The 27,355-nt window shown below is 37.4% G+C and overlaps 1 protein-coding gene and 1 pseudogene across 4 annotated transcripts in view; one reads left to right on the forward strand and one right to left on the reverse strand.

Annotated features, from left to right (window-relative positions):
- The first annotated feature begins 893 nt into the window (after positions 1 to 893).
- On the forward strand, positions 894 to 1,640 carry LOC131486326 (large ribosomal subunit protein uL16m-like; annotated as a pseudogene).
- Positions 1,641 to 12,372: 10,732 nt separating this feature from the next.
- FOXN2 (forkhead box N2) overlaps positions 12,373 to 27,355 on the reverse strand; it is a 74,693-nt gene continuing 59,710 nt past the window's right edge. For 3 of the 4 annotated variants that reach the window (XM_058684172.1, XM_058684171.1, XM_058684173.1), the window contains exon 6: positions 20,255 to 24,753. In XM_058684172.1, the coding sequence (XP_058540155.1) occupies positions 24,230 to 24,753 (524 nt within the window). In that variant the 3' untranslated portion in view covers positions 20,255 to 24,229. Of the gene's footprint in view, positions 12,459 to 20,254; positions 24,754 to 27,355 lie in introns of those variants that run through there. The other variant, XM_058684174.1, reaches the window with a different exon arrangement.

Here is a 27,355-nt window from a genome sequence, read left to right on the forward strand (position 1 = left end):
TATCCAAGGGGTACAGGTGTGCTGTTTCAAAGGGGCACATGAATCCCAATGTTTATAGTAGCACTATCAACAATAGTCAAAGTATGGAAAGAGCCCAAATGTCTATCCACAGATGAATGGATAAAGAAGATGTGGTACATATATATACAATGAAGTATTACTTGGCAATCAAAAAGAATGAAATCTTGCCATTTGCAACTATGTGGATGGAACTAGAGGGTATTAGGCTAAGTGAAATTAGTCAGAGAAAGACAAATATCATATGACTTCACTCGTGAGGAATTTAAGATACAAAACAGGTGAACACAAGGGAAGGGAAGCAACAATAATATAAAAACTGGGAGGGGGACAAAACATAAAAGACTTTTAAATATAGAGAACAAACAAAGGGTTGCTGGAGGTGTTGTGGGAGGGGGGGATGGGCTAAATGGGCAAGGGGAATTAAGGAATCTACTCCTGAAATCATTGTTGCACCATATGCCAACTAACTTGGATGTAAATTAAACAATAAATAAATTAAAAATAAATAAATAAATAAAAATAAAAATATGTCAATAGTAGGCCAATAGATATTATCTCATATTGTCTTAAACAAGTGGATAAAATATTAACTTTTAATCAAAATATAAATAATGTGCAAAAAAATACAGAGAAAACTCTTAAAATTTAGTAAGAATGCAAACAACTGATTAAAAAAATGGGCCAAAGACCTTAACAGCCACCTCCTCCAAGAAGATTGCAAATAAGTATATGAAGAGAGGCTCAACATCATGTGACATCAGGAAATGCAAATTAAAACAGTGAGATACTGGCAGCCCTGAGCTGATTCCAGTGTGGCACTAGGGTGCTGCCCTCCGTGCCCAGTGGAGGTGGTTGCAGTGGTGGCCATGGCCATGTGGTGGCTGCTGGCTTGTGCCCAGGTGCCATTCATGTGAGCACCACTGTCAGATTCTTGAGCAGCTCCGCCTGCCTGTGCTGGCCTAAAGACTCTGCTCCTGGTGCCAACTTTTAAGGATGTTTCCATTCCTGAAAAGCCCATGCTTAGATTTATTGAAAGGGCACCCCTGTGCCAAAAATGAGAAGAGAACCCAAATACTCGAGTGACATATGGGGACCTTCTATTGAAGCTACTGAATTCACAGAAGGCATTTTTGCAATCTTGGCACTGGGTGGTGGTTACCTCCACTGGGGGCATTTTGAAATGATGCACCTGACAATCAACCACTCTATGGACCCCAAGAACACAGTTTGCCTTATAGAGAGTACCAGCCCCTTTCAAGCCCACCACCCACAAGGGTATGGGACAGCGCATGGGGGGATCACTACATGACTCTGTGAAGGCTGGCCGTCTCACAGTAGAAATGGGTGGGTGTTGTGGATTCAAAGAGGCACAAGCTTTCCTCAACCAGGTTGGCCACAAGCTGTCCTTCCCAGCACAGGCCATGAGCCATGAGACTCTAGAGAGGATCCAAAAAGATCAAGAGGAACCAGAACAGAACAACTAAAACCCCGGGACCTTTGAGCACATAGCCACTGCCAGCATGCAGGGGAGACAGAAAGGCCTGAGCCCAGATGACTTGATCCAGAAGAGGTAGTACTGGGGCAAGACTTATAGGCCTGAATGTGTAGGAAGAATGTGAGAAATAAATGTAAAAAGGCTACCGAGAGAGAAAGAATCTACCTTTTTTCCCCTTCAGTCTACCCTTAAAGTTTTGGGTAGTTCTGGGGCGCCTGGGTGGCGCAGTCGGTTAAGCGTCCGACTTCAGCCAGGTCACGATCTCGCGGTCTGTGAGTTCGAGCCCCGCGTCAGGCTCTGGGCTGATGGCTCGGAGCCTGGAGCCTGTTTCCAATTCTGTGTGTCTCCCTCTCTCTCTGCCCCTTCCCCGTTCATGCTCTGTCTCTCTCTGTCCCAAAAATAAATAAAAACCGTTGAAAAAAAAAAAAAAAATTAAAAAAAAAAAAAAAAAAGTTTTGGGTAGTTCTGAAATCTAACCGAGGAGCAGCATATGAGTAAATGATTTCTGAAAAATTATACAGTATCTTGATTTTTTAAAGTACATTATATTTACATTAAAGTTTGAGTATTACCTGTAAAATAAAACAAAACAAAACCAAAAACAATGAGATACCACTACCCCCCTATTAGAATGACCAAATCTGGAACACTGACAACAGCAAATGCTGGTGAGCATGTGGAACAACAGGAACTCTCATACATTGCTGGTGGGAATACAAAATGGGACAGCAACTTCAGAAGACAGGGGGTTTCTTACCAAACTAAACATACTTGTCCCATATGATCTTACACTTGAGCTCCTTGGTATTTACCCATAGGAGATAGAAACTTATATCCACACAAAAAACCTGCATATGAATGTTTATAGCAGCTTTACTTATGATTGCCAAAACTTGGAAGCAAACAAGATGTCCTTCAGCAGGTGAATGGGTGAGTAAACAATGGAATATTATTCAGCACCAAAAAGAATGATCTGTCAACCCTTGAAAAGACATGGAAGAAGCTTAAATGTGTATTAGCAAGGGAAAGAAGCACAGAAAAAGCTATATACTGTATGATTCCAACAACAGTACATTCTGGAAAAGGCAAAACTATGGACACAGTAAAAAGATCAAAGGTTTCCAGGGATTAAGTGGGAGAGAGGGATTAATAAACTGGGCACAGAGGATTTGGGGAGGCAGTGAAGATACTCTGCATGATACTATAATGATGGCAACATGTCGTCATGAACTTATCCAAACCTATAGAAGGTAACCAAGAGGGAGCCCTAATGTAAACTATGGACTTTGGGTGTTTGTGATGTATTAATGTAGGTCAACAGTTGTCACAAATGTCTGCTGCTGGGGGTTTGGTGATAATGGGGGAGGCTGTGCATGTGTGGGGGCGGAGAGCATATGGGAAATCTCTGGCACTTCCTCTCAATTCTGCTGTGACCCTAAAACTGCTCTAACAAAATACTCTTCCAGAAAAAATGTTTATGTACACACATATATTTTCTATTTTCTACTTGAGTCAGTTTCAGTAATTTTTGTCTTTCTAGGGAAGTTTCCATGTCATCTAAGTTACCTAATTTATTGGCATACATTGTTCAAATATTTCCTTATAATTCTTTTAATTTCTGTGAGGTTGGTAGCAATGTTCCTATTTCATTCCTGATTTCAGTCATGTCTGTCTTCTCTCTTTTTTTTCCTGGTCAAGGTAAAAGTTTGTCTATTTTCTTGATGTTTTCATAGAAACAATTTTTCACTTTGTTACATTTTTCTATTGGTTTTCTATATTATTTTCACTCTTATCTTTATTATTCCATTTCTCCCACTTCCTTTGGGTTTAGTTCACTTTTCCTTTTCTAGTTTCTTAAGGTGGAAGTTAAGTAATTGATTTGATCTTTCTTCTTTTCTAATATAGGCATTTAGCTATAAATTTCCCCTTTGGCAGTCCTACCCTGCTGTGATATTTTGACTGTCCAGGCTCCCCTTGGGATCGGTTTAAACACTGGGTGCGGTTTGACACCACACAAATTAGACAATTGGTCAGTTACTTTCCATATAATATCCAAGGGTGAAAAGTTTCATTTAGACATTTTCATAAGTAATCTCAACATTACACAGCTATACAAAGGATATCACATTCAGACTCATTGGTACACTAATTTACAATAGTTAAATGCAAACAATGGAGCCTATGCAGCAGAAAACAGGCCACTATGTCACAGTGTGATAGTGCCATGTAAGGGTGTTAAGGGAGCACACAAGAGGGACACCTAGTAGAGTTCTGGGGTCAGAGAGGAAATGACATCTATTAAGATCTGAATGTTGCTTACAAGTCAGCTCCTGGAAGAGGCCAGGGGTATGCAGAATCCTCCCACATACCACAAGAAGTGTCACCCAGAGACAGAGCTCAGTTCAGCAACTAGACTTATCTAGGAAATACAGATGCTATCTGAGAAGCTCACACAATTGAACACATTTAAGACCCTGACCTTACAGTACTGCTACCCTTACCTCATAATCTCTGGAACTCCTGCCTACAGGTTCATCTGCACTATATACTCTGGAGCCACCATCCAAGGCCAAGACAAGGTGAGCAGGAGCCCTGGGTCTGATTGATTCAATGTGAAGTAGGCCTGGAAGGTTTCTTTTCTTTAATTCTGTACTCCATGTTTCCTTGTGACCTAGTTCTTGTCTGATAAATGCTGTATCGTACAGCTCTTCAGCCCCAGCTCTGCAATAATCCCTTGTAAAATCCAGTTCCTGATTCATGCTAGCAGGTTCTTCCTGATGTTTTAAGCACTCAGATCTTGGCTAATTGCTTGCCTATTGATCCTCTAACAACCACTGATCCTGATTCTGCTACGGCAGACTGTCCTTATCTGGACCTGCACCTTTTTGTGGAGATGAGCATAGGAAGAGCCATGGCCTTCAACAAAGGATAGTCCTTAGAGGACAGTTTGGATGATTCTTGTATCTTGTTAATTCTATCTGTAAGTCAACTGATTACTAATTTCATTTGGGTGAATTGACAGACACATTGCCATATGTCTGTCCATGTCTCAACTAACTATCCCTGAATGTCTGTCTAGATTCCCAGTCTTCACCTTCCCCATTCTGACCCACCCTCCCAACCCTCTACCCTGGTTCTGACGGGTCCTGCATCATCTAACAGGAGCCAGTTTTACCACAGGATCCAAGAGCCTGCTTGGGATTCTCTCTCCCTCTCTCTCTCTCTCTACCATTCCTCCACTTGCACACTCTCTCTCCCTTTCTCAAAATAAAAATAAATATTTAAAAAATGAAAGAAAGAGAGGCACCTGGATAGCTCAGTAGGTTAAGTGTCCAACTCTGGCTCAGGTCATGATCTCACAGTGCATACGTTCGAGCTCCACATCAGACTCTGTGCTGACAGCTCAGAGACTGAAGCCTGCTTCGGATTCTGTGTCCCTCTCTCTCTGCCCCTCCCCTGCCCGCGCTCTGTCTCTCTCTCTCTCAAAAACAAATCAATGTTAAAAATTTTTTTAAAAAAAAGAAAGAAAGAGACCAGTGTTTCTGAAGTTTCCATTTGTGTACATCTGGATGCAAAGGAAAGTGAAAGTACTCATGTCCCAGGAGAATTTGGGGGACATAGTGTGAAGTAGTCCCCATACAATAATGATCTTTGAGTTTCTTTTTTTTTTTTTTTAATGTTTTTTTAACATTTATTTATTTTTGAGACAGAGAGAGACAGAGCATGAACGGGGGAGGGTCAGAGAGAGAGGGAGACACAGAATCTGAAACAGGCTCCAGGCTCTGAGCAGTCAGCACAGAGCCCGACGCGGGGCTCGAACTCACATACCGCGAGATGGTGACCTGAGCCGAAGTCGGACGCTTAACCAACTGAGCCACCCAGGCGCCCCTGAGTTTCTTATTTTACTTCGAAAATGGAGACAGATCTTATATTCTGCTAAATTGACATTTATTTTAAATGCAAAAAGTTTTGAATTACTTGGGTAGAGGCAGAAAACAAGTCTTACTTTTGCCTTCATATTATTTTGTTGTTCTTTCTACCTTCTTTATTTCGACATTTCGTGTTTATTAATAAAAACATTTAATTTTATGAATTTCCTGTGAATACATCTTTTACTATGTATTTTAATGCATTAATGTCTAAATTAAAATATCAGTTTTGATTTCCTCTTTCATTTAAATTTGCATGAATATTTCAGGGCACCTGGGTGGCTCAGTCGACTGAGCGTCCGACTTTGACTCAGGTCGTGATCTCGCAGTCCATGAGTTCAAGCCCAGTGTTGGGCTCTGTGCTGACAGCTCCGAGCCTGGAGCCTGCTTCAGATTTTGTGTCTCCCTCGCTCTCAGCCCCTCCCCCACTCTCACTCTGTCCCTTTCTCTTTCTTTTTGTCTCAAAAATAAACACTAAAGGGGCGCCTGGGTGGCGCAGTCGGTTGAGCGTCCGACTTCAGCCAGGTCACGATCTCACGGTCCGTGAGTTCGAGCCCCGCGTCAGGCTCTGGGCTGATGGCTCGGAGCCTGGAGCCTGTTTCCGATTCTGTATCTCCCTCTCTCTCTGCCCCTCCCCCGTTCATGCTCTGTCTCTCTCTGTCGCAAAAATAAATTAAAAACGTTGAAAAAAAAATTAAAAAAAAAAATAAACACTAAAAAAAATTTAATTTGTATGAATATTTGTAAGTAATTTAATTTGATGGGAGTAAAGTTTTTTCTTCTTAATTTCTTGTTTTATTTCACTGTGGTCAGAAACTGACAGTGTAATTTTTACCTTTCAAATCTCTATTTGACAAGAATAGAGGTTTTTGTTGCATACAAAGTCCTACGTGTATCTATTAATTCAAGCTTTCTAACTATATGTAATCCAAACTTCATTTCATTTCGTTCTTTGTATTGTATAAATACAGAAGAATATTAAAATGTCCATTATAAGTGCAGTTTTGTCAAATTCTTTATGTATTTCTAACAATTTTTGCTTTATATATTTTGTCCACAAATATTTATAACCTATTATAACATCTTGGTGGACTATACATTTGTAAAAATAAAATATCCCTCTTTATCCTACCTTTTTGCCTCAAATTCTGTCTTCTCTGATACTGATCTTATCACCTTACTTCTTTTTTGTTTTTTGTTTGTTTGTTTGTTTGATATGTTTGCCCAGCTCTTTATTTTTAGTGTTTTTATTTTTATTTAAGGATGTCTTGTTAGGGTGTCTGGCTGGCTCAGTCAGTAGAGTATATGATTCTCAATTTTAGGGCCATGAGTTCAAGCTCCACATTAGGCATGAAACCTACTTAATAAATAAATAAATAAATAAATAGATAGATAGATAGATAGATAAATAAATAAATAAATAATGGATGTCTTGTTAACAACCTATGTAAAAAAAAAACTATCAATGTAATTTTGCTCTTTTCAAAAAATCATTTGAAAGTCTTCAATAAGGAATTGAATATGTTCACAGTTACTGTGGTCATTGTGTATACTACATTATAGGGATCTCCCTGCACACAGGGGTCTTCTAACTGAAGAGATGAATAAATAATGCAGATGATTTTAGCTCATAGAATGTTCACCTTCAGAATTTATCTAATCCAATGTGCTCTAGGACAGGTGAGGAAACACAGCCGGGCAAGTTACACTGTTTAGTAACAAAGATCAGATCAGTGGCTAAATTTGAACACAAGACTGAAATATCTAATATAATTCATGGTGGGGGGGGGTGGTTATTAGAATCAGATGAACTCAGCTGCAGTCAGCAGTGACTTTTCTCCGTTTGGACAATCCATAGCATTGTTTAGAGCTTTCCTATATTTAATATCTTTGCCGATCTAAAAACATGTAATGTTAAAAAAAAAAAACATGTAATATTTTCCAAAGAGTGGTACAACTATCACTGAAGTCTTGATATAATTTTAGGTGGCACACAGATAAATATTTTTTCTATTTAAATAGTTACATATTTATTTTAATGTAAATTAGGAAAAATACATATCTAATATACCCTTTAATCTCATGGATAGATTCGAATAATACTAAGATTAAAAAGTGGAGTCAGGGGGCGCCTGGGTGGCTCAGTCGGTTGAGCGGCCGACTTCGGCTCAGGTCACGATCTCGCGGTCCATGAGTTCGAGCCCCGCGTCGGGCTCTGTGCTGACAGCTCAGAGCCTGGAGCCTGTTTCGGATTCTGTGTCTCCCTCTCTCTCTGACCCTCCCCCATTCATCCTCTGTCTCTCTCTGTCTCAAAAATAAATAAACGTTAAAAAAAAATTAAAAAAAAAAAAAAAAAAAAAAAAAAGTGGAGTCAGGCACTGGGCTGGCTCAGTTGGAAGAGTATGCAGATCCAGACCTTGGGGCATGAGTTCAAGCCCCACGTTGGGTGTAGAGATTACTAAAAAATATAAATAAATGAACTTAAAAAAAAACCCTGAGGACAATTTGAAGAAAAATGTCAAAGAAATCGTAGTACAGGTGACACTCAGATATGAAAAGTATGAACGACTAATGTTCAGGAAATAATGATTTTAGGATAAGAAAAGTTTTGATAGTCAGATAACAATGGGTTCATATCCTGGATCTGCCTCTTGTGAAGATTAAACAAGATAAGATTTATAAAACACTTGGCTTAGTAAATCTTTGGTTGTGTTATTTCTCTAATTTATCATGTTTTAGGCCTGTCTCCTTAATTAGATTGTAAAAGCCTTCAGTGACAAAAAACAAACAAACAAACAAACAAAAAAAAAACCCAAACACCTGGCAAAGTGAAAAAGCTGATACTAGATAAAGCATATAGTAAGGTCAATGAAAATGATATTTTTTTCTCTACATATTTATAATCTAAATTAGTCTCCAGTGAACCATAAGAGACTCTTAAATATACAGAGCAAACTGAGGGTTGACAGAGGGGAGGTGGGTGGGGGGATGAGCTAAATGGATGATGGGCATTAAGGAGGGCACTTGTTAGGATGAGCACTGAGTGTTATATATAAGTGATGAATCACTAAATTCTACTCCTGAAATCATTACTATTAGTTAATATATGTTAATTAGTCTTCACATTGACCTAATTATAGAGAAACCTGGCTATGCTTTTAGCTAGATACGTTAATTGATTAGTTATTTGGATCTCAATTTCCTCAACTGCAAAATACATGTTGTACTAGATAATGTGTAAGGTGTCTGACACCTTAATTTTAACATATATAACTCTCCTGTTGGATTTCCCCCAAGTGAATATCATTAACTAATTAATCAATTAAGCAATTCATTCATTCATGCAAAGGTATATGTGCATTTACTATGTGCCAGACACTGTTAGAGAAAACATGGTACCTGCTGTCCTCTAGAAGCTCGCTTAAAAAGTGTCTGCTGAACCTTTTGTTCCTGTGACTTCTCCATTCCATAATGGGACGCCTGTGTATCCCAGTCCCTTCACCCATCTGGGCCATGTCCCCACCACCTCCCCTCTGGCACAGGAATAAAAGGCACAGCATAGGAATATAGTGAATGGTATCATAATAGCCTTGTATGGTGACAGATGGTAGCTACACTTGTGGTGAGTATAGCATAGTGTATAGAATTGTTGAATCACTATGTTGTATACCTGAAACAGATGTAACATTGTGTGTCAACTATACGAAAAAAAAAAAAAACCTCAAAAAAAAAAAAACTATACTCAAAAACAAAACACAAAAAGTGCAATAATAAACTATAGCCAAAAACCAACCAAGCAAACAAACCAAACACTTTCTAATTGACTTATTATCTGGCTAAAAGAAAAAGAAAAAAAAGGATCTCTCTTCTCGAGGAAATCATTATACTACATAACTGTTGGGGTACAGAAAATATATGAAACTATTAGATCTTTCAAATCAATACAAAATTATCTTTATGATAAATTAAAATTTTTCTCAAACAAACCAAAACAATCATCTGAGGGAGATGATAATGGAAATCCAGTTTGGAAACAATACCACCAGGCTACACGTGGGTCTGTCCAGCCCTGTGCTAAATTGTCTAGCAGGGTTAAGTGAAAGAGGGACAATCCTACAGAACTTTCTGACTGGTTGGAACAATACTATGGTACTTGTAGGCAACCCCCAAGAGCTCATACAGCAACTTGGTGCAATTTGGCAAAAGCAACCCATCTAGGCAGACAAATTACAACACGGTACCCCCATCAAGGCAACAAATCTGAAAAAAAAACAAAAAAAACAAAAAAAAACCTTTCCGGATCCGGCCCGGCCCGAAGAAGAGTGCATCTTGGCGAACGGAGCACAGGCTGATTTGAGCTCCACTCCGCGCTCCCCCTGTCCCTCTCACCCCACCCTCCCCCGTAGTATGACTGTGCAGGGCACAGACTACACATGTGTGTGACAGCCCAGCTTATGGGGAGCAATCCAATAACAGGTCTAAACACACTGAGGGGACCATCATGTGGCTTCAACTGTAACCATTGTGAAAAAGATTAAAAATTTCTAAGTTTAGCAGTCTTTCAAACTGAATAATGTCCATAGTCTAAACAGGAAGTGTCCCTGCATTGCCTCTAGAAACACAGCTTTAGAAAAAAAAAAAGCTGTATTATTCATATTAGGCCTTTTGTCCAGAGATTACCGCCACATCAGCAACAAAAAGCCCTGACAGCGTGAGGGTTAAATGTTTTAAAATTCTCTTCCACTGAAGACTGGATCCTGTTGCCTAGTGACTGCTGCGTTGCTCGCTGCTGTCACTCACCTTGTCTCCAGAGAGTTATCCCCCACTCTCATAAGGAAGGTTATGATTGGACAAAGGTGACATCATAACACATAGAGGAACGGCATCTCTTTGTCAAGACAGCACCAATAAGATGACTCAAGAGTTGGTAGCAAAGTGTTGTGGTTCCTTTGTTTTGTTTCTTTAATACAGAGCTAACGCATTTGATGAAACATCATCTTCATTCTTCATTTCTTGCAGAGCCAATTTTGCAAGGGTTAGTAGGGGATTTTTGCCCATAAAAATACTCCTTGATAATATGAATTAACTGCAAGTCCATTTAATCAACGCCAGCCCAGCCAAAGCCTTTTCCCTCCTAGCACTTGGTCAGCACTTGAGAAGCTGAATGGATTACAGGCAGAAAATGACTATCCTGCAGCTCATTCTCACACCATTGGGTGCAGAGTGGAATTTCACACAAGGCAGATTCTTCTTGGTGTTTATCTGAGAAGTACCTAAAGGGGTTCCAAAGCACCAGTTTCCAGGAGGGTCCTATAATAAGACTTTGGGACACATACATAAGGCATCAAAAGAGTTAAAAAAGATTGATTGAAGTTGAAAGCATATCTACTTTTAAAATCAAGCAGTTGGGAGAAATCTCACACTTTGTACATAACACACAAACATGAGTTCTTTGATTACTTTTCAAATTCACATCACACATTTGCCGTGTTGAAAATCAAGCCTGATAGTCTTTATTTTTCACACCGACTTGAGCTACTTGTGTACACTCTTGACTATTTCAGCCACGGAAGACATTAGCTATGTGATTGAAGTGTCAGTTACAGATTCATTATGCCAGGCTGCTGTATTAAATCATCTGTTAAATGCATTTTTTCTTGGTAAATATTCAGTATACAGCATAGTCACAGCTGGTATAATTGGATAGTTGCTTTTAGTTAATGCTCTATTTTGAAAGCTACAACTCCTATAAAGCTTACAGTGGAGTTGTAACAAAGGCAATCCCCCTTGGGAAACAGGAGAGAGCAAATTCCTTCCTGCAATTCTACTGGAAAGCAATTAGAGAGAGAGAGTACTCATAAATTATATATGGCCTTGCTTTTTACCTCCACTGATAAAGAACCTGTAGTATGTCAGCTGAAATATGTAAGTACAACAGTGCTTCTTCTAAGAGCTGGCTGTATGGTATTTGCATATTGTAATTTCTCATTTGAATAATCAATATTGTTCTTAAAGTGAACTAAAGTGACCATACATTTCCTGGGGAAAATTCATCTCAAAGAAGGGAAAGATAGTGTTTACACAGAATTAAGTTACAAGGAAACACTTATTCTCATAATAATCATCAAACGCATTCAGGAAATACCAATTTCATAAATAATTTCCTTTACAAACTGAGATCCGTGTGCAAGTGAAAGCAGACAGTGGGTGTGAGTTCCTTTAAATGAAATCTTGATACATGGGAGGGGAAGGTTCTGTTGCTGACGTGGTTCTTGTTCATTTGACAAGAAAATACCAAACATCTGGGTTCTTAAAGGGTTTGCTTGCTAGCAGTAAATTATGGTGAGGTACAATTGATAGTACTATAATCTGATCAAGATTCAGTTTTATATTTTCTTTTACTCTATCTATTAAAAGATTTAATGCTATAAACAAGATCTTAAGGGAATGCTCCAATTACTTAATGCAACCTGTCAGCGGTTAATTATAAAATTATTCTTGTCTATTCCCTTCATGCCCTAAAAAACTTGGATGGCTTAGGTCCAATTACATGTAAAAGTAATAAATATGTATTTTAATAGACTTTTCAATAATGCAGGCTGACCTTTACACTTAAGAAGAAAAGGTAAGATTTTTACCCTATGAAACAACTTGTACCAGTTTAGAGAAACAACCCCTCCTTTCCTAACTTCCTGGATTATTACATTTCTTGGGTTTGGAGGATTTGGAATTGGCCACAGTGTGCAGGATGTAGTATTTTGTCAGAAGGTATTTGATTATGAACACGTATTTAGGATTTGCATGAGCAATCCCCAAGTGTCAAGGTGGAATGGTGATCCTTTGAAAATGTACATTTGATTCCATTACCCCCCAGTCTTACTCAGTTCTTACCATGGCACTCGCAGAGCCTGCCTGACATGGGCCCCGGCATCTTGACACTTCTCAGATTATCTCCTCCAGCCCTCCCTTTGCACACGATGTTACAGGCACAGTAGTGATTCCTCTTGCTGAGGCTGTAAAAACATCGCAGGGTTACAGCGTCTACCTTCTCTGCAGCCTTCCCCGTTCCCTGCCTGAAAGGCCTTTCCTCTGGGTATTTGTAGGTCTCACTCCTGCAGTCAGTCTAATCCCTGCTCAAGACTACCTGGATGAATGTTCCTCCCTGTCCACTCTTTCTAAAGTAGTGACTGTCACCCCTCTCCTTTCCCTTCCTCACTTTAGTTTTCTTCATAGCACTTACACTTCTGACATTTAATTTCCAATTTTTATTTTGTCAGCCTTCTCCCACGAGAACGTAAGGTCCTCGAGGGCAGAGACTTTGTCTGTTTCGTCCACTGCCAAACCACCAGGGCCTAGCCCAGTGATGGGCCTTTCACAAGTGCTCAGTGAAGATTTGTGGAATAAATGAATAAAAGGTTAAACTTTCTTCTTGTGCCTGCATATTCCTGTAACCTAAAGGTACTAGAGCCTGGGAATGCAGGCACACATTTAGGACTCAGACTTGTTTTTTGACCATTTACTAGCTCGTGTAAATACAGGCAATCTAAGCTCATCTAGTGTGGATTTCTTCATCTATAAATGTAACATTTACCTCATTAACCTCAAAGAGTTGATGTGAAGATTAAGTAAGATAACAAATAACATCTAAATGCTTGGCTTAGTGCTCACCATGCTGTCAGGTAGAAAATCATCAATAAGTAGTAGGTAGAATATTCCAGATGAGACCCATCACAGATTACTAAATCAGCGTCAGGTTGTTTGTCATGTAATTTTTTAAAAAAGCCATTGAACTTCTAGTAACTGGTCCCTCACACCCACCCAACCCTCCCCAGAAACTGTTTTAATATTTCTTTCTCCCCAGTCCATCTCAGAGTCTATGTGGGAGCCATCTGTCTGACTTCAAGGTTTTTCATTCAACTCTCACAAGCTGTTGAATGTATTTCAACTTCTCATCTGTTGCTTACTAACACATTTTTATTATCTCACTCTTTCTGCAGTTCAAACACGACAAATTATTTTTGTTATGAAAAAAAGAAATTAGAATACCAAGGAGCTTTTCTCTCCTCTGTATTTGTATGGTTCTTAGCCCTCACCCACCTCCACACACACACACACACACACACACACACACACACACACACACACACACCTCCCACACCTGGGCAGTCAACTGATCTGCCTTCTGTTCCTATAGATTCGGTCGGTATGTCTTTTCCAAAATTTCATGTAAGTGGAATCACATGGTGTGTATTCTTTAAAGACTGGTTTCATTTCAGGGCTCCTGGGTGGCTCAGTCAGCTAAGCGTCCGACTTCTGCTCAGGTCATGATCTTGTGGTTTGTGAGTTTGAACGCCCCATCGGGCTCTGTGCTGGCAGCTCAGAGCCTGGAGCCTGCTTTCAGATTCTGTGTCTCCCTCTCTCTCTGCCCCTCCCATACTCTCTCCTGTTCTCTCCCTCAAAAATAAATAAACATTAAAAACATTTTTTTAGAGACTGGTTTCTTATACGTTGTTACTAGTATCAGCAGTATGTTTCATTTTACTTCCTGAGTAGTGCTCAATTCTATGAATTTACCGCAATGCATTTATTCATCTGTTGATAGGCATTTAAATTGTTTCAATTTTGGAGCCGTCTTGAATATTACTGCTATGAACATTCGGAAACAGATCTTTCATTTCTCCTGGTAAATACCTAAGAGGGAAATTGCTGAGTGTTATGGGCTGATCTGTAAGCCCCCTCTCCCAAATTTGTATCTTGAAGTCCTAAACCCCACTATCTCAGAATGTGACTGTATTTGGAGATAGAACTTTTAAGAGGAAATTAAGTTAAAATGAGGCCATTTGGAGCGGGTCCTAATCCAATGTGACCTGTGTCCTTGTTAGAAGCACCAACTTGGACAAAAAAGAGGCACAAGAGAGATGTCAGGGATGCACATACACAAAGGAAGGCCACGTGAGGGCACAGCAAGACAGCCTTCTGCAAGCCAAAGAGAGAAGTCTCAGGAGAAACCGAAACCTGCCAACACCTTGATCTTGAGCTTCTAGCCTCCAGAACTGTGAGAAAAGTCACTATGTGTAGCCTCCACTTAGGACAAGGAAAGTCAAGCTCCCCCTCCTTTAGGGTGGAGTATCTGAACAATTTATTTGGAATTCTTCTGTATGGGACATTGGTCTCTTCTCCCTCATTTATTTATTCAATCATTATGTATAACAATGTGTACTCGTGGCGATTTATTTTATACTTTGGGTTGTAAGCCAATACTATTTTATTTTGTTGCTTACATTGTTCCAGCTTTGGCCACCAGGAGTTCTTGCAGCTGGCAGTTTTCTTGTTTTGTTTTGTTTTTTGTTTTGCTTTGTTTTTAATTAATAGACTTTACTTTTTAGAGCAGTTTTAGGTTAGAGAGAAGTTAAGCAGAAAGTACAGAGAGTCCTGATACACTTGCTTTCAGCCCTATTTTCCCCTACCCCAAGTTTCTTCTATTACGGACATCTTACATTAGGGTGTACATTTATTACGACTGCCGACATTAATATGTTATTATTAACTAAAATCCATAATTCACATTAAGGGGTCACTCTTTATCTTGTACATTCTGTGGGTTTTGGTACATGTATAATGACATGCATCCACCATTACAGTAACATACAGAGTAGTTTCACTGCCCTAAAAATCCTCTGTGCTCCACCTATTCGTCTCTGCCTCCCTCTGAAACCCTGGCAACCACTGGTCTTAACACTGTCTCCATAATTTTACTTTTTCCAGGAATCATAGTATGTTGCTTTTTCAGATTGGCTTCTTTTTATTTAGCAATATGCATTTAATATTCTTCCATGTCTGTGTGTGGCTTGATAGCTCATTTCTTCTTCTTTTTTTGTTTCTAGTTGTAGTAAGTATGTTCGCGTTGTTGTGCAACCAATCTCTAGAACTCTTTTCATCTCGCAAAACTCAAACTCCATGCTCGGTAAACAACAACTCCCCATTTCCCTCTTCCTACAGCCCCTGGCAACCACCCTTTCACTTTCTATCATTAGATGACTGCAGGTAACTCACTGGAGTGGAATCATATAGTATGTGTTTTCTTATGACTTGTTTATTTCACTTAGCATAATATCCTCAAGCTTCATCTGTGTATTAACATGTGTCAAAACTTCCTTTTTAAGACTGAATAGTATGTCATTGTATGTGTACTGCCACATTTTATTTAGCTATTCATCTGTCAGTGGACACCTGAGCTGTTTCCCTTTTTACTATTGTGAATAATGCTGTGATGAAGAACATGGATGTACAAATATGTTGAGACCTTGCTTTTAATTCTTTCAGGTATATGCCTGGAAACACAATTGCTGGATCATATGGTAATTATATTTTTAACTTCTTTAGGAACTTCCATATACTTTCCATAGTAGCTGCACCATTTTATTTCTACCAACAGTGTACAAGGGGTCCAATTTTTCCATGGCCTTGTCAACACTTGTTACTTTTTTCTTTTAATTTTTAAGTTTTAATTTTAGAGACAGAATGTGAGGAGAGGGGAGAAGGGAGAGGGAAAGGGAGAAGGAGAGGAAGAAGGAGGGGGAGAGGGGAAGAGGTAGAGGGAGAGGGGGAGAGAGAGAGAGAGAGAGAGAGAGAGAGAGAGAGAGAGAGAGAGATTGACTGACAGAGAATCCTAAGCAGGCCCCACACTCAGCACAGAGCCAGATGCAGGGCTCAACCCCATGACCGTGAGATCATAACCTGAGCCGAAATCAAGAGTCAGCCGCTCAACCGACTGAACCTCCCAGGTGCCCATTTTTTTAAAATAGTAACCATCCTAACTAATGAGTGTGAGGTGGTATCTCATTGTGGTTTTGATTCGAATTTACCTAATAATTAGTGATGTTTAGCACCTTTTCATGTGCTTGTTGTCCATTTGTATATCTTCTTTGGAGAAATGTTAATAGCTCATTTCTTTTTACAGCTGAATAATATTCCATTGTATGGATATTACTATTGTTTATATAGATATATGGAGATATACTACAGTTTATCCATTCACATATTGAAGGAATTCTAGGTTGCTTCTAAGTTTTGATAATTATGAATAAGTTTTGCATAAGAATTGCACACAGGTTTTTGTGTGGACGTGTTTTCAGCTCATTTGGGTAAATACCAAGGAGCATGCTTGCTGGCTCATACATAAGAATATGTTTAGTTTGTAAGAAACCACCAACCTTTCTTCCATAGTGTCACTACTTTGCATTCCCAGCAGCAATGAGTGAGACTTGCTCCACATTCTTGCCAGCATTTGGTGGTGCCAGTGTTTTGGATTTTAGCCATCTTCATAGGTGTGCAGTGGTATCTTAATGTCCTAATTTCCGTTTCCCTAATGACATGATGTTGAGAGTCTTTGCATATGCTTTTATGCCATCTGTTTATCTTCTTTGATAAAGTGTCTGGATATTTTGCTCATTTTTAAATTGGTTTTTTCTTATTACTGATTTTTAAGGTTTTTTTTTTTGTATGTATTTTTGACACCAGTTCTTTATATGTTTTGCAAATATTTTCTCCCAGGCTGTGACTTGTCTTTCCATTCTCCTAATAGTAACCTTCACAGAGCATAAATTTTTAATTTCAACCAAGTCCAACTTACCAGTTTTTCTCTTTCACAGGTTGTGCTTTTGGAATTGCATCTTGTTGTAAGGCTTTAATTACTAATAGTTATTAATTCAATTACACATAGGCACAAAGTTATTCAGATTTCTACTTCTTCTTGATTTAAGTTTTTAAATTTCATCTCAATTGGCGAATTTTCTGGCATAAAGTTCTTAGATATTCTTTTGTTTTTGTTTTGTTATTATCTATAGGATCTGTCCTTATGTGTCATTTCATTTCTGATTTTGCTGATTTGGGTCCTCCTTTTTTCCCATTAGTTAATCTGGCTAGAGATGTATCACTCTTACTGGTCTTGTCAAAAAATGTTTCATGTATTTTGTCCAGTTTTCTAGTTGCTTACAGAAGAGCTTAAGTCTGGACCTGTATCTCAATTATGGCTGCAAGTCAAAGTATCAGGGTAATTTCTTAAAGGGTCTACACCCTTAATGACTTCCCTTAGGTCTTTTTTTTTTTTTTAATGTTTACTTATTTTTGAGAAAAAGAGAATGAGAGACAGAGAGAGAAAGAGAGTGTGCACGCATGAGTGGGGCAGGGGTGGAGAGAGGGAGGCAGAGGATCCAAAGAGGGCTCTGCGCTGACAGCAGTGAGCTGGATGCTGGACTCAAACTCACGAACCCCCTGAGTTAATGACCTGAGCTGACTGAGCCACCCAGGCACCCCTTCCCTACAATTGTTAAAAGCCCAAATCCTTGACATACATGGCTTTGCAAGACCTGGCACCAACTGTTTTGCTTTGTAGCCACACAAGCCTTTTAGTTCACCCAAAATTTCATGTTTTCTATCACAGGGATTTGTGACTGCTGTTGCCCTTGCCGAGAACAATATGCTATGCTTTCAGTCCCAATACCTGTTTCTTTCAGATCTCAGCTTAAATCACGTTCTTCAGAGTAGCCTCCCCTAAAACACCAGACTAAATATTGTTTTCATAGCCCCCTAGCCTTTTCTTTCATGGCAATTATCTCAATTCACAATTGCATTCACATTTTTGAGAGGGATTATCTATTTTTCTTTCTTAGTGCGTATTGTATATCCAACACTTAAAGCTCAGTGCTCAGGATTAATGCACTGATAAATCTAAGTGGAGTTTTTTTTTTTTTTCAGTTCCTTTCCTGATATACAAGATTATCATATACATTTAGCTAAACTGCAGAGCAGAGTACTTTATGCTGGCTGCAGTCTCTACTTAAGAATTCTCAACCATTAGGCAACAATTTTGCTTTGGGTTCTAACATCTTCCTTAAGTTAATATTCTCTACAATATCTCCTTTCTGTCCAATTCCTAGTTTCCATTTTTATTAAAATTTCTCCACTAGATTGATTTATAAGTATTTACTTGAGCCTAAATCTCAAGGTTGTGGAATATCTATAATGGAAGTAAATCCACTTACACAAACATTTTGTGTAAGAATCACTTTGTTAAGAAGGGATTATTGTTTATCCATTACATTATGAAGTAAATAAGCCTTCATAACTTGCCTGCAGTTCACTTAAAAACACCTCTACTTTTCCAAGAATATATTTGTAAACAAACTTTTGGAACACAAGCTATTCTTAAACACAAGTGTTACATTCTCTGTGCAGCACATGGCTATTTTAATTTTCAGGTGACAGCTTCTAAACAGTCGTCTATTTAAAATTTCATGAAGCAGGTACACCTGGGTAGCTCAGTTGGTTAAGAGCCCAACTTTTGATTTTGGCTCAGATCATGATCAATTTGTGAGATCAAGCCTCATGCTGGGCTCTAAGAGGCTGACAGGGAGGAGCCTGCTTGGGATTCTCTCTATCTCTCTCTGCCGTTCCCCCACTCAACTGTGCATACACGTGCACTCTTTCTCAAAATAAATATACTTTTAAAAAATTCATGAATAACGCTATTACTAAGATTAATAATTATTTTCATTCTTAAAGATTTCCAACAGTTTCACATCTAAGTTTTTGCACAACTTTTGCAACCTCTATTTCCAATTAAAAAATTAGTATGTCCCGAAGTTCTTGAGGAAAAGACTAAATGTGTTTTAACCCATATTTTAGGAAGTTATTTTTCTAAAAATGGTGTGTAAATATTTCTTCCCCCTTCAGAACTACTATGAGCTCAAAGATTAATGCAACAGTGAGAATAAAGGTCTTAGGGAACAAATACTTGGCTCCCAAATGGCTATGCTTTGTAAGTGATTTTGTGTATCAGAGATGCTTTGAAAGGAGGGAGGGCTTAGAGATCATGGTAGTTTAAAATCAATATGGCTGTCTCAACTCATTTTAAATAAAAAACTCTACATAGATAATACCATTTAAATTACTAGCACAGAACTTCAAAGGGAAGCAGGGGTTAGGGGGATTAAAATTAAGATGTTGGTTGTAGATTGCTTCATTTTATAATGGATGCCCAATTTTTTAACACATGGCATTACTGGGTATTGTTGAAGTAACACTACTGTATTTATATATATTTTTTAATGTTTTAGTTAGCTTTGAGAGAGAGAGAGAGAGTGGGGAAGTGGCTGAGAGAGGGAGACAGAGCAGACAGCAGAGAGCCTGATGCAGGGCTTGACCTCTCAAACTGTGAGATCGTGATCTGAGCCGAAGTCGGATGCTTAACTGAATGAGCCACCCAGGCACTCCATAACGCTACTGGACTTAGAAATAATCTTAATAATTTCACATTCTACTCAATTTTTCCTATTTTTCAAGCTATCTCATACATATGCATATGTATAGGAAAAGAAGTTCAATTTCAGGAAGTGAATAATTTTTTTTAAGTTTATTTGTTTTTGAGAGAGTATGTATATGTGCCAGAGTGGGGGAGGGGTAGAGAGAGAATCCAAAGCAGGGTCTGAGCTAAGGGCTCTATCTCACAAACCTTGAGATCATGATCTGAGCTGAAATCAAGTGTCAGGTGCTTAACCTAAACTGATTGAACCACCCAGGCACCCCAGGGAGGGAATAATTTAATTAACACTATTTTGGCTTTCAAAATGATTAAGATGGCCTGTAACACTAGAAAAAAAAAAGACTTAAAAATTCTGAATTTGAAATTTTATTTTTCATTTGTATGACCTTCAACTTTATAACACCAAAATGGAAAGGGTGTGTGTATGCAGAAGTATGACCACTTACAACTACACTACCCACCCCTAAAGAACAGAGAAAGCAAAAATGTTATAAAACAAGGTTTATTCTGCAATACTTTATCATAATGAATTGCATCTCTTTGGTAAAAATAAACTTTATAAACATTTTAATAATCAGAGATTAGATACAAAAACTAAACATCTGTTAAGTTGCTTTTAATATGAGCAAAGACTGGCAACTGAGAAGTGGTTCATTTGTGACTGGTCATCTACTGGCAGTTATAACTCAAACTCAAGGCAGTTTTTATGCTACATTAGAAAAGAGGATAAGGAAATCAGTTCAATAACTCAAATTTCTTGAATGAGAAAGCATTCTTATACTTTCATTGAAAAATAAATAATAGTTACACTGAATTGGCAATTATACATTTTTATACACTATAGGATGGCAACATAATACTTTAAAATTAAGCACTTAGTTTAATAAGAAATGTACAACAATTTTAAAAACAAATTTGATAATGGCACTGGCAGTTAAATGCAAAAAAAAAAATGTGCTTTAAGAAAATGATGGCAGGTAGAACATTAAAATACTCTAAATTTGTCTTTCAATAAATATTTTGAGTACATCATTAACATAGTGAAGTAAACTTTGTTTAAATCAAAGCTTACACATTTTGAACTAACAACAACAAAATAAACTATAAAGTATATGTAAACCAGAAAGCCTCAAAGTTTCTGAATTAAATGCTATAGTCTTCACAAAAGGTTGTTAACTTACTGTAGTATTTAAGACAAAAGTCTTTACAGCTTTGTGAAGTATTCACATCTGTTGCTTAAATTGCTGGGAAAGGCCTCCTGATCTACCAAGACACACACATTCCCTCCTTAACACTTTCTCTAGCTTTGAATTCGTCCTAACATATATTTAACTGACCGCCTCCTATGAACCCTTTACATAATGCCTCGGAAAGTAGCAGAAGAAAATTTATATTCTAAACCTTATTATATACAAGGGGATCTAAGTTAAGAGAAGTCATGCTGGCTATAGGGAGGAAAGGAAAGACTCAAAGGTGGAACAAGGAGATGATCCACCAATAATTCTTTCCATGAATACAAGTAATGTTTTCTTTCTCTGAATCTGAAAGGTAAAATAAAATATTAATGAATTTAATAATATATTGCACAAATAAATTTCAAAAATCTATATTCAAGAAACACTGATTCTATTTGGGATGTGAAGGATGAAGATTAATTGTGCTGAGTCAAAACTTTTACTAGAAATCTATTATAAATGGGAATTGGTTGTAACAATTTATATCAATATAAGGCAAATAATGTTAGCTTAATTCACAGTCTTAAAGTATGCTGGAACATATATAATCTCTCTGAAATTGCCAAATTTTTGCTATTACAGTAAAATTTCTTATGAATATATTAGAAATATAATTTCTAGTACATAGGACTGGAAATTATTTTCTTTAATTGGGTGGTGATTAGCCATGTTTTTATCTCAACACATCTGAGGAAAGGGATCATAATACCTATGAAAGTAATAATGGAAGAACCATAATTAAAAAGGTACTTTCTCTTTAAAATAACTGTCTTGGTAAATCAGCAAATGGAGTGATGCAATGAATTCTGTTTAAGAATTAAGTGTAAAATATTGTGTGACTTCTTCCTATTCACTTGTAGTACAAAAGTGTTTATTGTCCTTGCTAGTGAAGTTAAATTTAACTTTTAAATTTGCAGGAAGAGCACATGAAGAGGGAGAGAAAATCAAGTTTAAAGTATTACTGTTATTTATATTAAGCCAAAATAATTCCGAAGATCCCTCTTAAAGTAGGGATAACTCAACTCTCCCCCTCCTTAGATCATTTTCCTCTGCTTTCGAAGAGTAATTACAAATGGACAGGAACCAGAGAGATTATCTGTGGTACAGAATTTCAGTAGGACACAATAAACTGGAACCAGATCACTGAAACACTGTTACTAAGGTCTATGCAGAACAGTTTCAAGATATTGTTAGAATGATATTGATAATCTGTGTACTATTTATACTGTGTAAAGCATTTTTTGTGTGTTATATTCATTGTCTACAGTAAAAGGTGGTAACTTGAATTAGCCATTTTCTGTAGATGTGACATATATGAAGAACAAAAACTGCAAATATCTCATCCTGCATACTTGAGGACTATTTTTTGTTATTAACAAATTAAAAAATTACTGTATTTCAACAGCACCAATTCTATTAATGTGGCTATCCAGGTTCAATTACAATTAACATGGAAACAGGACAGATAATAGTAATGTTGTTATCCCTGGCTTAAAGTTTTGCTGACTGAAAAAGATGTTTTCATTAGGCTTCTCATTTGACAGTTTTGCCCAAATAAAACTTACAAGTTAAAATAAAAATATTTGTCTCTTAAAACACACACACACACACACACACACACACACACACACACACACACACGCAAATCCAAGAAAATGCTTTAGTCATAGAAATAGCCGAAAGTAACCATCCCAAATCATGAGCCTATCTGTGTACGTATGTATGTATGTGTGTGTGTGTGTGTACATGTATATGAAATTATCAGAAAGTGAAAACAAGGTCATTGTTATAAAACAGAATGTATGTATCATGAGATAAATTGAACTTTTGGAAAGTTGCTTCCACCACTGTAAAAAAATATATATAATAAAGTTTAGTTTTATTAGTATCTTGTGTTCTTTCTAAATAATATATAAACTATAAAAATGATATGAAAAAAATGTCTTGTAGAAGCAGATTTGATCAAATACTTAAAATGCCTTAGTCAATGCACATTTGGAACAGCAATATAAAATCTTTTAGCATGGAATAAATGGCACATAATATGTATTATACGGTCTCCCCCAAAAGATGTACTGTATAAGATTAATTTTGTATAAATTTTAAAACCCCTGAATGTACACTGTCTCTACAGTTTTGTTAAATCCTTTCAATTTCAATTACGAATACATACAAATTTAATTCATACAAACCCTGGAGAGAAGTTTTTTCCTAAAGGATCTACTACCTTTATTTATGACGACATATGTAGTAACTATTCAAAATGTTTATATTAGATTACACTCCATTCCTACTACAAAATTCTCAGAATGCACTCCACTTAACAAGCAAATAAAAGATACTCTTATTGCAAAAAGTGTGTCAAAATGAGTGTTAACTCCATAACACACTTTATGGCTATATCCTCTCATTGGATTGTTTCTACTCAACAAATATAGCTAGTGGCTAAAAGTCAAACAATGGTTACAAAGCACTTTGGGAACAAACAAAAGGCCCCAATAAATGTTATGCAATATTTGAGAGGTAAAAAAAAGAAATCAAAGATAACACTGTAATAGGAATTGGAGTGTTCTTAGATGAAATTATGCCACAAACCTGCCTTTTCTAAATCTCAGAACTCTTTGCTGTACTTTCTGCCTATGTAAACAAAAGAAACCTTCTAGACATCTAGGACCTTTTCCAATTTATACTCAACTTTGTCCATGCTTCAACAAAAAGTAATTAAAAACCAAAATTAAGACCAAAAAAAAAAAATTCCAAATCTCATTCTACTGGACTGCATGTGTCCAGAGAGAAGTACATGAGAAAGACATCAGCAAAAATTTTAGCTGGATCAGCAACTACAGTTAATTACAGATTGGAAAAGAAAATGAAAAAAAGTCACAGAGTTGCCAATTCTCCCACTTTAACATATTAACAAAATAAAAGATTTTTCCTTCAAGTTTTAAGACAGAGGTTGTGGATTTTCTTATACAAAAATTTCCAAATCTTGGAGACACTTATCACAAAAATTATGCTTTTAGGACTTGGCATCGTATCTATGATTGGGCATGTTCCTAACAGCAATTATTTAATAGAAATTAAAACAAACATTTTGAAATAAACAATTAGCACCCCTCCCAACCCTCAAACAAAAGAAGTCCATTATGGCTTTGATATCCCTTATAAAGAATTAAGTAGAAGAGTATTGCCACACTTTAAAATAATTTCACACTAATAAGTATTTCTATTTTCTCCGCTGCTTTTGATTTTGTGTCTTTGCAGTACTTATTAGGGAACCCAGACAGGTACGAATTCCAGCAAGGTGGAGCAGAGATCCAGCTGCCTCTTTGAGCTCCTCATCAATTTCTTGACATAACTGTTTACGCATCTTTTTGCCTGGCTGCCCTTTATCAGAGGTATCAGCACAAGCCTGTGACGCATAGCCACTGTCTCCAAGAGGATCATCTTCATAATCAACATCTGTATCTTCTTCACTGTGAAATCCTTCACTGCCATCACTTCCCACATGGCTACTCTTTGGGATAAATTCATATGACTCATCCACAGAGGACAGAGAAGACACGCTAGACCTGGATGCACAGCGCTGTGCTGCCATGCTACTTGCACTGTAATTGTGGTCTTCTTTTGGATCAATGCTCGTGGCTAAAGAGTGACTCTCTTGCAGTCGCACAGTACTGGGATGACCGAATGCATTGCTGTAATTCCTCTTTTTTTGCATTGCTGTTTTAAGAGGAAGAGGCTTCTCACCTGTTGTAAAGAAAACATCTATCGATATAGGTCAAATGCATTTGATTGCAAGAACAGGCCATTTAAACTACTGTACCATTCCTGAATAGTAAGTGGTTTAAGTTAGTAATGTTTTATAGGTTTTTGTTTGCTTGTTTCTTTTTTTATGCAGACCATATCATCCTGTAGGTATTAAGTTGAAACATTTTATTTTATACAATTTTTTAATGTTTATTTATTTTTGATAGAGCGAGAGCAAGAGCATGAGCGGGGTGGGGAGCACACACACACACACACACACACACAGAGAGAGAGAGAGAGAGAGAGAGAGAGAGAGAGAGAGAGAGAGAGAGAGAGAGATGCAGATTCAGAAGCAGGCTCCAGGCTCTGAGCTGTCAGCACAGAGCCCAATGCGGGGCTCGAACTCATGAACTGGGAGATCATGACCTGAGACGAAGTCAGATGTTTAACTGACTGAGCCACCCAGGTGCCCCTAATTTGAAACATTTTAAAATCACTTAATGAAATGTCTTGACCTTTCCATCAAAAATATAATTATTTTGAGCTGCTTGTACAGAATGTCTCAATAAGAATATATCACACTATTTAGCTAACCATTTCCTTGATATTTAGGTTTTCCCAATTTTTCACCACTATGAAGAACTGCAATGAAAATCCTTCTGATGCTTTTTCTTACACATATGCAAATATTTTTCTAGGATACTAAGAAACAGAACTGTTAAGTAAGAGAATACACGCATTTCAAGTTATTATTAGTATTTTTTTAATTGAAGTATTATAGTTGACACACAATATTAGTTTTAGGAGTACAACATAGTGATTTGACAATTCTATACATTCCATAATGCTCACTATAAGTGTAGTCACCTATAGAAAGTTAATACATTATTGACTATATTCTCTATGCTGTACTTTTCACTCCTCTCTTATTTATTTTATAACTGGAAATTTGAAACTTCTTAACTCCCTCAATTAATTTCATCCATCCCCCCACCCTCCTTCTCTCTGGCAACCACCGGTTTGTTCTCTGTATTTATAAGTGTGTTTGTTTTTTGTTTGTTCACTTGTTTGTTTTTTAGATTCCACATATAAATGAAATCATATGGAATCTGTCTTTCTGTCTGGCTTATTTCACTTAACATAAAGCCCTCTAGGTTCCTTTAGGTTGTCAAGAATGGCAAGATTTCATTCTTTTTTATAGGTGGGTAACATTTCATTGTATATATCTATCACATCTTTATCCGTTCTTGTATTGATGGACACAAGTTGCTTCCTTATTTTGGCTATGAAAATAATGCTACAATAAACACAGGGATGCACATATCTTTTAGAGTTAGCATTTTTGTTTTCTTTGGGTAAATACCCAGAAGTGGAATTACTGGATAGTATGGTTTTAGTTTTTTGGTTTTTTTTAGTGTTTGTTTATTTATTTTGAGAGACCAAGAGAGACCAGGGAAGGGACAGAGAGAGAGAATCCAAGGCAGGCTCTACACAGTCAGCACAGAGTCCGACGCAGGGCTCAATCTCAGGAACTGCATGATCATGACCTTAGCTGAAATCAAGAGTAGAACGCTCAGCCAACTGGGCCACCTAGGCACCCCTATTTTTAGGTCTTTGAGGAACCTCCATACCGTTTTCCATAGTGGCTGTACCAATTTGCATTCCCACCAACAGTAGGTTCCCTTTTCTCTACATTCTCATCAATACTTGTTAGTTCTTATCTTTTTGGTACTAGACATTCTGGTATGAGATCTGTGGTTTTGATTGGCATTTGTGATTGGTATTTTCAAACTGTCCTCTAAAATGGTTTTATGAATTTACATCCTACAGTGTGTGACAATATCCAGTTCCTACAATTAACACCTGATATTATCATGGACAAGAAAGTAGTATACCAATATTGTTGCATTTTGCATTTCCCTGACTTTTAGACAAGTTGTTTATCTTTTCAAATGTGTATTGTCCACTTTATTTCCTTCTTTGAGACTTACCTAATTCATATTATTTTCTTGGCTTTTCTGTTGGGTTTTTTACTTCTTACTTGTAGAATCCTTTTATATACATATACTCAATATTAACCCTTTGTTATATACATAGTAAAAAAAAATGTTCTCTCAGTGTTTTGCTTGGGTGACTTTTCTTACAGGTATCTTTTGTTGTCAGAACTTCAATTTTTTTTTTAATTTTTTTTTTTTTTTAACATTTATTCATTTTTGAAAGACAGAGAGAGACAGAGCGCAAACAGGGGAGGGCTAGAGAGGGAGTCACAGAATGCAAAGCAGGCTCCAGGCTCCAAGCTGTCAGCACAGAGCCTGACGCGGGGCTCGAACTCATGGACCGCGAGATCATGACCTGAGCCAAAGTTGGCTGCTTAACTGACTGAGCCACCCAGGAGCCCCATTCAAAATTTTGACATTTAGTTAAATTTACTCACATTTTCTTTTATGGATTTTGCACTTGTATCTCAAGGGTTTTCCTATTTCTAGGTTATAAATATACCTTCCTATATTTTCTTATCTACGGCTTTCATTTTTACTTTTAAATCCTCAAGTTTAATTTTTATACATGCTGTTAATTTCTTCATTTCTTGGTCCATGTAAAA

Source organism: Neofelis nebulosa, chromosome 9, assembly GCF_028018385.1.
Source record: "Neofelis nebulosa isolate mNeoNeb1 chromosome 9, mNeoNeb1.pri, whole genome shotgun sequence".
Lineage (NCBI taxonomy): Eukaryota > Metazoa > Chordata > Mammalia > Carnivora > Felidae > Neofelis > Neofelis nebulosa.